General features: G+C 41.4%; 1 protein-coding gene across 1 annotated transcript in view; it reads right to left on the bottom strand.

Annotated features, from left to right (window-relative positions):
• SHTN1 (shootin 1) overlaps nucleotides 1-16,740 on the bottom strand; it is a 105,420-nt gene that overhangs the window by 26,655 nt on the left and 62,025 nt on the right. Inside the window, exons 9-11 of the mRNA XM_045022812.1 lie at nucleotides 11,006-11,152; nucleotides 8,639-8,792; nucleotides 1,692-1,794 (exon numbers count right to left, since the gene is read on the bottom strand). Coding sequence (XP_044878747.1) covers nucleotides 1,692-1,794; nucleotides 8,639-8,792; nucleotides 11,006-11,152 — 404 coding nt within the window. The remainder of the gene's footprint in view (nucleotides 1-1,691; nucleotides 1,795-8,638; nucleotides 8,793-11,005; nucleotides 11,153-16,740) is intronic.

Genomic DNA, 16,740 nt, shown 5'->3' with positions numbered 1-16,740 from the left:
AACACTGATTTCTTATTAAGGTAAAATAATTTACATCTGGTTCACGTCAAGTTTTGAAATACCCATTTATCTTTTAATAATCATAAGTTGATGATGAATATTCTACTTATACTTACATTATTATTGCTGTCTTTCTTTGAACTACCTGTCATAGCAGCTGTAGAGAGTGTGTGTGTGTGTGTGTGTGTGTGTATATATATATTATATATAAAATTAAAAATAAACTTCTGAAAAGAACCCACTTACTGCCCCTATTAGTCATTACAGATTTTTTTTTTCTGGCAATCTGTGCTGTTACATAATATGCAAGTTCTTTTGGTTCTACAGACAACACTCCAGAGATGATACACTTAGGAATGATTGCAGACGGTCTATTTAATCTTGTTTAATTGTTCATAGCCTTGAAAAATAATCTCTTTATGTCACAATGTAGCTACTTCCAATGTTAGGACACACTTCGGTGTTTCTCTCATCATCAATTCCAAGGTCTAGGCTTGAAATTTTCCATACCATCTCAAATAATTACACCTTATTGAAAAGAAAAGAACTGAACTAAAAATTCAGAAACCTGTCGTAAAATAATGATGTATTTAACTCCTAACTTTTAAGGCAATCCATAAAATATATCCTGAAAATGTAGCTGTGTATGACAGTTACTCTGCACTCCCGAAATTCTTTCATCTGAGCTTCAGATCCCATGTAAAAGTTACTCTGCATTAGCTACTTTCAGCACCCTGATTAGCTATGGAATTTGTCTTACAAGAGGTGCAGTTTTGTTCGTGGCACGGGAGGAATTTACATACTAAACTTACTATTCAAATGTGTATACAACTGTAGTGGAAATGAATAAAGTAGTTGGATTGTGTAAAATAATTAAGCAAGTCACATGAGCTAATGAAAGGTAAAATCAGCAAGAGTCCACATATGGCTGTTCAGAAATATATTTTACAGAATCAGCTAAACAATGACAGAACAGGGTTGAATTTTCATTGCTAAGCATTGGAATTTTTGTACATTATTCCAATAACTTTATAAGATTTGCATATGTTACATCTAGTGCAGTATGACAGAAAATTTCATTCTTAAACAATCTATTAACACAAAAAGCAAAGGCCAAGATTTTCAAAATGTGTCTGAAGTATGACTTCACTGGCAGATGGCAAGTGCTCCGCAGTTTTGGAAAAAATCAAGCCACTTTCTCAGGTGTCTAACTGTAGGCCTCTAGGCCGAGATTTTCACAGGAGTCTAAGTGAGTTGAGCAAGCCAGCAAAGCACTGGAGCACATACTTAACTTTAAGCATGTGAATAGTCTTAATGTAGGACTCTTCAAGCACTTAAAGATCATGCAGTTCAATGCTTTGTTGGATTTGGTAACTACAGCTATCAGATAAACAGGAAGAACCTTCCAAATTCAGATCAAAGAGGTATCCCTCCTGCCCCAAAAATCGCTGTCTAAACAGGCCAATGAACTTGAGGACTTCTTGGAGGACAAATGCTAATTGGGACTGGTCAATGTGTCAGCCAAATATGGAAGACAAGATGGCCAGCCGGTGGAGAGGAAGAAAAGAAGCCCAGAACAGCTAAAGAAAGATGGTTTATCACTGCTCAGTCTGCTTGAGTTCCAAACTGCTCAGCCTACACCACTGCCTAAGGAAAAACAGTTTCCAAATATCTTGACTTACAGCACTTACCGAATTGGATTGGGAGGGGGAGGAGGAAGCGGAGGTGGTGGTGGGGGCGGAGGTGGCGGTGCTGGATTTTCTGACCTGTGTATTCGTTTCTGGAGTTCATCAACTGCATGAGAGAACAGAAAAGCAGAATGAGTTCTCAGTAAAAGCGTTTCCCCATCTGCTACTGGGTGATTTGAAACCAGAGTCCTAAACAGAAGTTCTGCCTGTAAAGAAAACCACCGATTCATTCAAAAGCAAAATGGCAGCACATCTCAATGGCTGATCTGCTATCACACTGGGTCAGTGGTAGTTTCTACACTCATCTTCACCAAGAACGCTGATCTAGCTGCATACAATTTCTACAATCAAGGCAACTTCTGAGAACTGAATGCCTAGCTGCATAATATTAAACTCTTCATACACAATGATTGGAGCCTTAAGGAGAAACCAGAGTGGCTGCGACATTTCCTAGTTGTGAAAGGGACATCACATCAACTGGAAATCTAGTCAATTAAAAAAAATCATTTCAGTTTCTACTCTTTACCTTGCATCGCTTTGATAAATTTTTGCAGGTTTACAGTCATGTTCTTTAAAACATGTTTTTCTGTTCTGTTGCTTTGTGAGAGATCTACACAATCAACGGGGAAAGTTACCCCAGTACAAAGGGGAAACAGTGAAAAAATATATTTTTCTCTAATGTAATTTAGTTACAGTAAATCTTAGCAGCTGTTTCTAAGTATAGAGGGAATTTCAGACAGATGGATGGGATGGGACTTCCAAAGTGGATCCTCAATTCCTATTAATTACAAATTAATTACATTTTAATTTAAATTCCTTACATGGCTTTAAAAACCCATCTGATAATCTTATGTTGATGGTGCCCTTTTTAATAATAAAATATGTAAAAGGGAAAAGGAGTACAGTGAATGCACATTCAAATCCACTTTGTGCTTTATGTAAATGAGTGATGTGAGGTTTAAGTAATCTCTGCATAGTCATTCGTAATGAACCTACTATCATACAGAACAGCATCTGCATATCTTTACTGAAAATCATGTGCAATATTCACCACATCAAACAATTTTCTCCAACACTAAAGACTATTCAAATGACTTCAACAGGATTACTCACGTATTTCCAAGTAAGCCTGGGCTTGAGCCTCTGATTCAGGAAACCATTTTGGCCTGAACAGGGATGGACTTCAGCATGTTTTTAAGGGCTTTTTTGAATCAGAGCCTGACTTATGGGTTCCCCATAGAATCATAGCAATATAGGACTGGAAAGGACCTCAAGAAGTCATCAAATCCAGATACCTGTTCCATGGCAGGACTATGTAAATCTAGGCCATGCCTGACAGGTGTTTGTCCAACCTGCTCCTAAAAATCTCCAATGACGGGGATTCCACAACCTCCCTTTGAAGCCTATTCCAGAGCTTAATTACCCTTATATATGACCTTTTCCTAATATCTAACCTAAATTTCCCTTGTTGACAATTAAGTCCATTACTTCTTGTTCTATCTTCAGTGGATATGGAGAACAATTGATCAACGTCTGTTACGTTGCACTCCATATGATTTTATGCAAATATGCTAATGAGTGTGAATATAATGTAACTGGAATATGCTTCATGCAAAAGGTCTCTTGTAAGGTATCATTATAAATCTTATAATCTACTGAGTGTGGTCATCCTATTTGTATAAATGTTATCATTCTTGTATCTGAAACTAGAAATATGAAATATAACTCTGAAGTCCTATTGTAACTATGCAAAGTGTGGGCCATTAATGGTGGTTTGGAATCTTGATGGCTCAAACTAGGAGTCATCAACTAGGACAACTGGTTGTAAATGGCTCTGCTTATTTGCAAGCCTTCCTGTGAGTCAGGCCAGGAAGAAGGCAGGCTTGGGGTCTCAGGACAGGTGACCATGTCACCTGGTACTGGAATCCATCTTAAACCTGGTGCTTTTCCATTTAGAAGGAAGGGTGGGGACCCAGAGAGACAAAAGATTCCCGCCTTGTGCCAAAGCTATATAAGGGGGTTGAACAGAACAAAGGAGGTTCCAATCATGAGAAATCCCCTAGTTACCACCTGAGCTGGAGCTAACAAGAACTATACCAGGGGAAAGGATTGGGCCCAGACTAGAAAGGAGTCTAGTCTATGAAAGAAGCTTATTGGAACATCTCTGAGGGTGAGATTTACCTGTATTCAGTTTCTTAACTGTATTGGGCTTAGACTTGCGTGTTTTATTTTATTTTGCTTAGTAACTTACTTTGTTCAGTCTGTTATTACTTGGAACCACTTAAATCCTACTTTTTATACTTAATAAAATCACGTTTTGCTTATTAATTAACCCAGAGTAAGTAATTAATACCTGGGGGAGCAAACAGCTGTGCATCTCTCTTTACCAGTGTTATAGAGGGTGAACAATTTATGAGTTTACACTGTATAAGCTTTATACAGAGTAAAACGGATTTATTTGGGGTTTGGATCCCGTTGGGAGCGGGGTGTCTGGGTGCTAGAGACAGGAGCACTTGCTAAGTCGTTTTCAGTTAAGTCTGCAGCTTTGGGGGCATGGGTCAGACCCTGGGTCTGTGTTGCAGCAGATTGGCTCAACAAAACAGGGTTCTGGAGACCCAAACTGGCAGAGAAAACTGGCTCTGAGGCAGTCTCCACAGGTCAGGTGACAGTTCCAAGGGGGTCTCTGTGACCGAACCCATCACACCATCCTCTTTATAATAGCCCTTAACATATTTGCAGACTGTTATCAGTCCTCCTCCCACCCAGTCTTCTTTTCTCAAGATTAAACAGGATCAGTTTTTTTAATCTTTCCTCACAGGTCAGGTTTTATAAACTTATCACTTTTGTTGCTCTCCTCTGGATTCTCTCCAATTTGGCCACCTCTTTCCTAAAGTGTGGCATGCAGACCTGGACATGGTACTCCAGCTGAGGCTCACCTGTGCTGAGTAGAGCAGGACAATTATCTCCCATGTCTTATATACAACATTCCCGTTAATATGCCCCAGAATAATAGTACCATGTTTCACAGCTGCATCATATTGTTGACTGATATAAAATGTGTGATCCACCATAGCCCTCAAATCCTTGTCAGCAATAATACCACCTTGCCAGTTATTCCCCATTTTGTATTTGAGCATTTGATTTTTCCTTCCTAAGTGAAGTTCTTTGCAGTTGTATTTATTGAATTTTATCTTGTTGACTTCAGACCAATTCTCCAATTTATCAAGTCTTTTTTTTAATTCTTATCCTGTCCTTTAACATGCTTGCTACACCTTCCAGCTTGGTGTCATCTGAAGATTTTATAAGCACACTATCCACCTCATTATTGAAACCATTAATGAAAATATTGAATAGTACCAGACCCAGGACTGACCCCAGAGAAATTTCACTAGATACATCCTCCCAGTTTGGCAGTGAATCATTGATAACTACTCTTTGAGTAGGGTCTTTCAAAAAGTTTTGCACTCACCTTATAATAATTTTATCTAGACTACACCTTCCTAGTTTGCTTATGAAATGCCATCACGGACTTTGTTAGAAGCCTTACTACAATCAAGATATATCACATCTACTGCTTCCCCCCTACTCACTAGGCCAGTAACCCTGTCAAAGAAGGAAATTAGGTTGGTTTGACATCATTTGTTATTGACAAATCCATACTGGCTATTCCTTATAACCCTTTTATCCTCCAGATGCTTACAAAATGATTGCTTAATAATTTGTTCCAGTGTCTTTCCAGGTATCAAAGCTCAGCTAACTAGTCAAGAATTCCCCAGATCCTCTTTGCTCCTTTTTTTAAAGATAGGTACTATGTTTGCCCTTCTCCTGTCTTCATGGATCTCACTTGTCCTTCACAAGATTTCAAAGACAACTGCTATCAGTTCCAAGATTGCTTCAGCTAGTTCCTTAAGTACCCTGATGAATTTCATCAGGCCCTGCCAACCTGAGTACTTCTAACTTATCTAAATATCCTTTAACCTGATCTTTCCCTATTTTGGCATGCACTCCTTCTCCCGTTGTTGTTAATTTTAATAATGTTGAGTATCTGATCTGACTTATAGTGAAAATGCCTACCCAACAATAACCAGAATGACCTTATTAGTGTCAGTATAATAATGACAGCCTAGGTTACATTTTCAAAGCATTGCATATGACAGGCACACACAATCCCCGGTAGAAAATAATGGTATTTTCACGTGTATCTCACATGTTTTGGACATCTGGTTGCCTTCTATTCACATTGCACATGAAACAAACTGTGCCAGAATCAGAATCTGGTGGAAGCCTGGGATCAATTTTCAATTTCCCCACTCAGAGACATGCTGTAACAATGGGAAACTTACTCAGGTGTTCAATTCTCTGCATCTTAGAACTTTCACTTAATTCTTTAGGGAAGAGCAAAAACAATGATCATAAAGTTGAAAATGTATGGAAAAACTAAACTATCTAAATAAGTGTAGCTTGGCTAACCAATGACTCAGAGGGGAGATGATGGAATATAATGATATGACAGATGTAAAACCAAAGGATGGAAAGGAATTATTTAGTTTTCTGGTTTTTAAACTTAATCACATACCAAATTTAGGATGGCTATCAGGAAAATACCATGACAACCATGTTACCTGGGACTTTTAAAAATAGACTGAACAAGCGAGCCCTAAGAAAATATATTCTAGGGAATTTTATCTGCTTATGTGTGCTTATCATCATGGTAAGTGAGCATCTAACAATCCCACACTGATTGTGAGATGGACTGCATGATCTAATACATCTTTCCAGCTAAATTCTATGAGTCTATGATTAATTTGACACACACGAAATTGTAAAATATTTTTTCCAGAAGCTCACACCACCACATTGGTATGCTTTTTCTCTCTGACATTTTCCATCTACACATTCCAGCTGTGTTTGGAGAGTTAAACAGTAGTTCACCAGCTGCTAACTATATTTTGAATTTATTATGAAATGGCAATTTTAAATAAAGAGAGTTAAATTACAGTTTTTAGCATTTAATAGGCATGATGCTGTAAGCTGGTCAGGCACCATTCTAGCATATAAGACTTTGATAACTAAATTACAGTAGTTGTTCCATACTGTACATACTGTAAGTGATTTTTGTCAGTGTTGTGGAGGCTTTGGTTTAGCCTATGAACTGGACAAATAACAGTCAGAAAGCCAGACAATTTTTTCAGTCAGATAGTAAGGGGATAAATGTTTAGCATGATGCACAGGGAATTAGACACACAATTCCCATGGATTTCAGCCATTAAAACCCACAGGAGTTGTGTGGTTAATTCCCTGTGCCAAGCTCTGAATACAGTATTTACCTTTTAAATGTCAGTATCAGAGGAGCCTGTAATACAAGGAAAAAACCTTACTTCAGCAGGAGTTGTTTTCTCACAACTCAGTCTGAAGGGCTAAATCTTTCCCACAAATTCACCGATAACTGCTAGAGCAAGACTAAATGCTTGTGTGATTTCCTAAGTTGCTTGATAACTTCCACATATGGAAACATGAGAACACCCCCCCACAACGTCATCTGTACAATAGGGGTGCTACATGATAAGCCCGGGGTAGGCAACCTATGGCACGCGTGCTGAAGGCGGCACACAAGCTGATTTTCAGTGGCACTCACACTGCCCAGGTCCTGGCCACCGGTCCGGGGGGCTCTGCGTTTTAATTTAATTTTAAATGAAACTTCTTAAACATTTTAAAAACCTTATTTACTTTACATAAAACAATAGTTTAGTTATATATTATAGACTTATAGAAAGATACCTTCTAAAAACGTTAAAATGTATTACTGGCACACGAAACCCTAAATTAGAGTGAATAAATGAAGACTTGGCACACCACTTCTGAAAGGCTGCCGACCCCTGTGATAAACCATGGTGTATTATGTGTGTATCTCTGTGAAAGAATTAACAGAACAGTCATGTTCTATTTATTTATGTCTTGAAAGATATAAGTTTCAGCTGAACTTAAAAGGATTATCCTTTCACATGTAAACACTGCATTGAATCTTTACTTATTGTAGACTCGGCATTACCTAAAGATTTAATTTTATATGCCTGTGGAAGGTGAACAACCACCGACCATGCTGCTTAGTGATCAAGCAGGAGTGCGGCAGGCCATCTTCCTCTTGAAAACATAGTCCCCTCTTTCAGTGCCTCCCCCATCTCTCCAAGAATTTCCAGTCCTTCCCTTTAACATGGAGACTTGGGGTCTAGGCCCTTGAACAGTCAAGGTCTTTTCCAGCTGGGTTCTCAACCGAGGTGAATGTTCTTGTAATTGTAATATCCTCTTGAAGTGGGTAGGGGAACCCTGGCCCACCCCATCCACTGCTCCATTCCAGGGCCCTATGACAGGCAGCTACACTCTATCTTGCAGTGCTACATAGCTGCCCCCCCAGGCCATCTCCTAAGAAAGCCTCCTTTAGCTTCCCACAGTAAATCAGAGAAGTCTCTGACCTGCACACTCAGTCACCTGACTCTCCTTTATAGGTTTGCAGGGGTCTGCATTGTCAGGTCTCAGGCAATGAGTTCCTGGGCAACACTTCTCCCACAGCACAGCCATCTGTTCCCTTCCACTGCCCCCTGCCTCTGACCTGCTTTGCTTCCCTTTTTAAAGCCTCTGCCTCCAGTCTGTTCAGGCCCTCAAGTGTGGCTGGACAGGGCTGCCTGGGACCAGAGCTGTTCCTTAACCCCTTGTTCTCCAGTGAGGTTTGTATGCCTCATCACAATGCCACAAAATTTTTAAAGATTTTTCTACTGAATAGATTCTAGACATTATGTTGAGTTGAATCATTGAACTTCATGCTGTGAAACACAAATTATGCACAGATGCTCATGGCTTCATCTCAAAAGTATCATGTATAATTCTGTTAGGTCTGCACCAGTAACATTTGAGAGAATTTCACTTCTAAACTTAATTTAATTAAGTTATTTTACCTGAATGCTTTAGGTTTTTAACTTTTTCTTCAGAGTTCTGCCACTTTAGTTCCAACTCCTTTTTATCTTCTTCCAGAAGTCCCAGCTGCTGCTGTAGACAACTGATCTCCTTATGTAGTGCTTCATTTTCTAGCTTCTCTTCTAATTCTTTAACCTGTGGATGGCAAACACTGGACATTGTTACAATAAAAAATAAATGCTCATTCTGTCTTTTGCCTTGATGAATAGCTGGACCATCTACCAGACACCGTAGGCCTTTAGAATATGAGATAAGCAGGAACACTGTAAACTGCAGTAATATACATGAGAAGTCTTTTTAAGCAAACAGTTTTGAAAGACAGCCACAAAGACTTTTTTCTTTAGAGATTTAATCATCTTATTTGAACACAGTTTCTTCATTTGAAGCGAACATTAATGTGGGTTTTTTTTAGTTAACTGCTTCTGTTTAAAGGTTATAATTTAAACTCACTCCTTCCGCAGTTCATGCAGTTGACAATGGATGAACTACAGAATGACATCAGATTGAGTGGCAACATTCAAGTACGTTGAAGCAATCGCTTCCATAGCTATTAAATATATACAATTTGGTCTAGTTTACAAAAAATCAGAGATTTTCTATAAGCCGGCTATTACACCTCAAGTATGTTTTTAAATAAATATATTAAGTGAATATATCTTTAGCTTTACTGTACCTGTGAGAGTACAGCTACTGAGCATTACCCTATGGCAGTGGTCCCCAAACTGTGGGGTGGGGGGCACGGCAGGGCCCAGGCCAGACCCCATGGGGGGTGAGGAGGGAGCACCACCCAGCCCTGCTTTGCCCCGACGTTCAGTTCTCACCCCCAGGTCCAGGGCCGGCTTTAGGAAGTGTGAGGCCCAATTTGAACAGTTTTGACAGGGCCCTGGCAGGGATGACTTAAAAAAAAAAATTTAAAAAAAAACATGTGGGGCTTGTACTCACTGGGCGGTGCTCCGAGTCTTCGGCGGCGGGTCCTTCACTCGCTCCGGCGGCGGGTTCTTCAGTGCCGCTGAAGACCTGAAGTGCTGCTGAAGACCCGGAGAGAGCGAAGGACCCGCCACCGAAGTGCTGCTGAAGACCCGGAGCGCCACCAGGTGAGTAAAAATTAAAAAGGCGCCTCTAGCCAGGGAAGGGATTCTCACTGGACGCGGGGCCCTCTTGGGCGCGGGGCACGATTTGGGGGAATTGGTGGAATAGGCCTAAAGCTGGCCCTGCCCAGGTCTGCCCTGGCCATAGCCACCGGCTCCCGGCCCCGGCTCTGATCCCAGCCGCAGCCCCCGGCCCTCAGCCCCAACTGCGGGTTTACTTCTAGCCCCGACTGCAGCCCCACTCCCAGCCGAAGCCCCAGCTGCAGCACTAGCCCCACTCCTGACCATAGCCCCAACTCCACTGTGGCTTCCGGGGCGGGGAGGTGGAGGAGTGTGTGTGTGAGGGGTGGAGAGTGCCTGGACGAAAAGGTTTGGGAACCACTGCCCTACGGTATACACACACTGAAAACTGAAGTAATTTATAGGTGCAGCTCCTCAGCTGCTGGAAATGGTCATAGATCCACAGATACCATACTACATAGTCTTACTTCAGAGATGCCATCTTCCTCGTGCCTTTCATAACTCTGGGATTTTCCACAGCACCCACATACACAGCATTTTGTATAATTTCTATATTTTTCTATAGTTCCTCGATACTGTGGGATTTATACTTCCTTCTACTGCTCTCGTTTTCTTGCATCTCTGGAACCAGGAACCACCTTCCCATTGCAGGATGCCTGGATCCTGCCTTCTCTTCATTTAAATCCTTCCTGAAAATCACTGCTTTTCCCAAGGCACATAAATATTAACGCATGTCAATGTGACATCATATCACCCCTATTAATTTAAAAAGCAACACTCAAACTTATCCATTGAGTCTCCTATTGCTTTGGTAATCCATACTAGCACATGCCTTTATCAGTGTCTAGTGGCTGGTTCACAGAAGGGTTAAGTGCCTACTACACCTACCAGCTAGAGGGGTCATTCCTTTACCTCCAGTGTTAAAGGAGCAGTCTTTCAAGACCTGATTCAGGAAAGAACATCTTTAACTTCATCCCTATTCAGGACATAATTTTAAGTACATGCTTAAAGTTATGCATGTGCTTACCTGCTGTCTTGAAGAAAGATGCATTCCTGAATCAGGGCGTAAATGCTGAAGATTTTGTGTTCAAACCCTATCAACAACCCAAAGAGACAGGGGATAGGGCAGGGACCAGACCTCTGCATTTAACTGTCCTGAGCACATTTAATAAATGGCAATTAATATGAGTTTTGAGAAGCTATCTAAAATCCTACAGTAGGTGAAAAATCTTATACTACCTTTTGCTGGTGTTGATGTCTCTCTTCTTCCAGTGTTTGGGTCAACTTGGCATTTTCATCTAAAGCTTTCATAAGCTGCTGATCAGGAGCAGAATTTTGCAGAAGCAGATGACTTTGTCTTTTCATCTTGTTTTGTTCAATATACATCTGCCAAAAACAACACACATGCCCAAAAAAACCTGAATGGTAAGTAAAGTCTCCCATCTTAACTGGAACCAGATAAATAATAATAATAAACACAGTGAATCCTCTAGCATTGGTTAAGAAACTCGGGGTGAGAGGAAGTTTACAATAGCTAAGTGCATAAAGTGCCTCCTTGTTAAGGGAACGATGTCATTTATTATTAAAATTGTGTGTGTGTTTGCAACACTCGGAAATTAAAGTTCATAGATGCTTTAAATTAGTATTCTCTTAAGAGATTACAGCTCACTTGGTATACAAGCACTTACGCAGTCAGTTTTTCACTAGATGAGAAATTCAGTCACTGGGATAGGAGCCAAAAGAACACGGGGTCTGTAACAGCAACCATAGAGAGGCTCATGCCCAATCTAATTGTCAGGTGATAGATTTTATCTGGCGGTGGCGCGCACACACGTGCGTGTGTGTGTATAAAAAAAGAGAGAGACACACACAGTGGGGAGGTGAATTTCAACCCAAGTCTATGTAATCAATCACCATACCTACTCCACAGGGAAGGTGGTGCGTTATGGTGTGACTTTGGGCTAGTACAAATGGGGCTCAGGGATACTCCCAACAACTTGCCTTTGAAGCCATTGTTCCCCTTTTAATTTTGAACTGTCCACTTCTTTCCCTTTCCCAAATGTTGATACTTTTGGTTTGGAGCATGTGGGGAGAAATAATCAGGTGGGTGTCACTACTCCAAGCCTTTTCAATAGGCCACTGGGCCCTCAAAAGGGATTGCTCAGGCCTTTGCACTGATCAAATATAGAGGGTACTTCCCTTTGTCTGCTGGAGAGCTCCAGGGAGAATTCTGCTTTCTTGCAATAAAATTCCCCAAGGAGCTACCCCTGCAGCTCTATGCTGCCAATAACATGGGGCTGTGCCTGAAGTCAGTGGGTGTGCAAGGAATCCAGGATTGGCCCAAAGAGAACCCGATCTTTGTAGCAGAAATGACGAGTGTAACTAGGAGAGGAGATTTCTGATGAGAATGCTGGGTTTTGCACAGCCGGTGTTTATCCTGTGGGAGACACTTTCGATCATTTATGAAACACACACCCTGAGTACAGTGATTGTTCCCAAATTGCTGAAAAATTCATCTCTTGTTCAGCAGAATGATTTATGACCAAAATTATTATGAATGCAAAGCTCCATGAAATCTTGACAATTTCCCTCACTGCTTATTTTCTGGCCAAAGTTACTAGCACAACTTTCTGACGAACTATTTCTTCCAATCCACTATTATTGGACTTTATGGTATATTATTAAAAAAAGGAAATGCAATCAGATGTCTGTGTATTTATTTATGTAGCTGAGTTTTGTATCAAGTTTCTATCCAGCACTCTGTTGGGCTATGTTTCTGTTGGGCTACATGATGTATTATTATGAGGTTGATAATAAAAAGGGGCAACTACTTACCTTGCTGAATTGAAAGGCCTTGTCTACAGGGATCATAATGGTCCCTTCTGATCTAGAATTCTATGATTCTATGATACACTCCCACTTACTTCAGTAAGGGTGAGAACAAGCCACCCCCTTGAGCAACGTAAGCTACACCGACCTAAGCGCCGGTCTGAACAGTGCTATGTCGGCAGGAGAACGTCTCTCACCAACATAGCTACCGCCTTTTGCAGAGGTAGTTTTATTATGGAGCAGCAGAGCGCTCTCCTGTCAGCACAGAGCGTCTTCACCAGACATGCTTTAGCAGCACAGCTGATCAGTACAGCTGCACACTGTAGCGCTTCTAGTGCAGACGAGCCCTAACTTTTGATGCAGCCTAGATGACTCACAAATGCAATTCGAATGCAGAAACAGAGAGAGAATCGATGTGGCCTTAATATTAAAAAAGCCAACAAAGATCACCTCACTGGATAGAGCTATGCAGTGGGAAAGGCACTAAAGAACTGAAAACAGCCAATGAAGAGAAAACTATGACTACAGGCTCCAGTCCTCCACTTACATAAAAACAGGGACTGTTGTGTGGGTGTGGGACCACCACACAACAGAAGTTAGCATCCTGCAACAACTGCAATGACTCTTCTCTGAAGCAAAGTAATGGTTTATCTTCCTCATGGTCACTTACTGAGTAGTGGGCCAGGATTAGGTTTAAGTCAGCCTTACCCCACCCTTTCAATACAAATCCTGGTCCTCTTCACCTTCCTTTAGAAAAGAAGGAAGCAGAGAGCACAGTGCAGCAAATGGATCAGAGATTTCCTCTAGAGACCTCACTACACGGAACTAATTGTCCTGTGCAGTACTTATATACTACAGTCAGAGGTGAAAGTAAGCCAGTATGCCCCGGTACGGCGTACCAGCAAGAACCGGTATGCCGTACGGGGGCGGCCCGGCTTCCCCAGGCGGCAATTTAAAGGGCCTGGGGCTCTCAGCAGTGGCTGGAGCCCAGGGCCTTTTAAATTGCCGCCAGAGCCCTGCTGCCAGAGCCCTAGGGTAGCAGCAGCAGGGCTCCAGGGGTATTTAAAGGGCTGGGGCTCTCGCTGCCTCTATGGCCCTGGGCCCTTTAAATAGCCGCTGGAGCCACACCACCGCTACCCCAGGGCTCCAGGGGCTATTTAAAGGGCCGGGGCGGTAGAAGCAGGGGAGTCCTGGGCCCTTTAAATAGCACCCAGAGCCCTGGAGTAACTGCAGGGCTCTGGGGGCTATTTAAAGGGCCTGGGGCTCCTGCTGCCTCTATGGCCCCGGCTTTAAACTGCTGCCAGAGCCCCCAGCTGCTGCTGCTACCCCAGGGCTCTGGCAGGCTCCGGCGGCTATTTAAAGGGCCTGGGGAGGTAGAAGCAGGGGAGCTCCGGGCCCTTTAAATAGCCCCCAGAGCCTGCCAGAGCCCCAGGGTAGCAGCGGCAGCTGGGGGCTCCGGCAGCGGTTTAAAGGGCCCGGGCCGTAGCAGCCCTTTAAATTGCTGCCGGAGTCCCCAGGGGAGGGGAGGGCACTTACCGGTAGAGGGCAGGCCGGGCGCTGGCTCTGACCCCCCCATCCCCGCCCCTTCTGCCCCAGGCCCCGCCCCTTCCGGGGGCCAGAGCCGGCCCCAACCCAGCCCCGTACCGGTAAGTCCCTATTTCTACTTTCACCCCTGACTACCGTGATGGGTGCTATACAAACACTAAGATGGGTAGATGGCTGTATTTCTGACTAGGGTATGCACGGCCACTTTGCATTCCCTTCTGCACACTGAAACATGATCAAGGGCCATACTGTCCTACAAATATATGTTAAAATGACCAATTAAACAATACTAAAACGGTGCCACAAACTGACCAAAAGCAAAGAAGAAATTCAGATTTAAAGCTGGCTGCTCATCCAAAATTTTGAATCTCTGGCAGGATTTCTTGGTCACCCATTATATTACATATACTTGTTTTATGTATTTAATCTCCTCATCTAGAAAACACATCTTTGAAGAGTAATAATTTAACTGCTTACAGGTATTTCTGGAGCACTCCTCACCAGAGTATAAAATCTATCGTCTGCCTGGGAGAGCAAGACATTTGAGTCAGGTAAAGACGTATAGCATTTAATGTCGACAGAGTCTCATTACTTGACAGAGGAAGGGATCTTTGACCCTGATATGACGAGCTCCACCATGGCACCTACGTAGCACCCCTCTGACTTCAGTGAGGGTCTGCATGGACCCAGTGATCTGGCCACACAGATCCCTACTGACTCCATTGAGGTGGCATTCTGGGTCGCATATTATGGAAAATAAAAGACATATTAGAAAAATTGTTTCTATTTTACACCCCCATTTTTTCACCCAGGATCTTTTGGTAGCCTGAATGCTTTCTTTTGTGCCTATAATTGATGCTGTCTGCAGTTTACTGCAGGCACTACATTAGAAGCAGAGTGAAAACTTCTCAAATATCTCAAAAAAAGCGATACCGAAAATCCAGCAAGCAGTTATTGTGCAAGAGCAGAAGCCACTTTTAAAAGGTTTAATTTCTGTGCCATGTTATTTTGGTTTGCACAATATAAGAACTATTAGTCTATCTGGTGGGCTAATATTTAGCAAGATTTCATTTTTTAGTTATACTAGAATGAAGCAACTTTACAAATATGTACATTTAAAAATTGCTTCTTGATTGAAATATGCTACAAAACCATAATGTAGCATTTTACACTCACTTTCCACTGGTGTCTGTGATTTACAGGAGAGGCAAGGTAAAGAAAAATGAGGACTGGGAACTTCAAAGTTACACCAGAAATCAATTTGGCACATGGAGTCTTGAAACCAATAATTCCACTGATCAACAACAACAAAGTCACTCAGTCACACAGAATAGTTGCTCCCAGTGAAATTTTAGTCATCTCTGAAGAGAAAGACAAAACACGAGAAAACAGCATAGAAGTTTCTCTATAATTCTGTTGTGGAAAAATGTTTAGCAGTCGAAATTAAGGTGCATACAGTGTGTTTATTAACAGAGCTGGTCACAGTTTTTCAGTCAAAAAATTTTCCTGCTGAAAAATGGGATTTTGTCAAAAAAACACTTTTCATGTGAAAAAAAATTCAATTTTTTTCAAAATTTTCCTGACAAGTTTCAAAGCTAAATAAAAATTTTTACTTCAGAATTGAAAATTTTGTTTTCAAAACCTGAAAAAAAATTGAAATTTCAAAATTCCAGGTTTCTGTCCTTTCACTTCCTTTTTTGCCAACAAATCTAAAGGAATGAATGATGGCTATAATTTGGGGAGGGGTCCCTTTGCGCACTCTAACTTTTCCAAACTACCTCAGCTTTTGAAAACCTACTGAGTGGCAAAATGAAACATTAAACACTGCAACTTAGCCACTCACTAGATTTTGAAAAAACAGATAAAATTGTAATTAATTTTATTTCATTTCAAGGTTTTCCTGTGAAAATCAAACACTTTCTATCAAAAAATTGAGTGAAAACTTTTTGTTCAAAAAATTTCACAGAAAACTGCCTGGGTTTTTCGACTACCTCTACTTTATTACTTTCTTAGCATCACAGATAATGTGCATGGTGCTTACAATATGGAGAAAAGGAGATTTCTAAGCCAAAAAATGCTTATTATGTATGAGCCTGATCCTGTAATCACGCATGGGAATAATTTATTCACATGAGTAGTCCCACTGACTTAAAATATTATACTTATGCTTAAGTATTTGCAAGATCAGGCCCTAAATTAAGGGAACAAAACAGGATAGGACCAAAAATACTGAGTGAAGCAGAATGAAGAGGACCATCTAATTAAAGCACATTTCAGCAGCACAGAAACCTGCATGTAGAACCAAAATATCAAACAAAGTGTTTGTTGACAAGGCAAAAGAACTACTTGAAGGGATTATTTGATCTGTGGTGGGGTTTAACTAGCTGATCAATTAGTTCTGACTTTACCACCTGTGAGACAATTATCTGCAGAACATCCCAATCAACACTTGAAGCATAAGCCAGCGCTAGGGGGAATCTACTGAAACTACTACCACAGCTAAAGAAGGCTTAAAGAGAACAATAGTTTGATAAAGATAAAGGGCACCTCATCCAAAGATCTCTACATATTTTACAGAGGACGCTAAGTCTCATTATTCC

The sequence above is a fragment of the Mauremys mutica genome, chromosome 7 (genome assembly GCF_020497125.1).
Source record: "Mauremys mutica isolate MM-2020 ecotype Southern chromosome 7, ASM2049712v1, whole genome shotgun sequence".
NCBI lineage: Eukaryota > Metazoa > Chordata > Testudines > Geoemydidae > Mauremys > Mauremys mutica.
The sequence above is the reverse complement of the archived record's forward strand: the minus strand, read 5'-3'. Positions and strand labels throughout refer to the sequence as shown.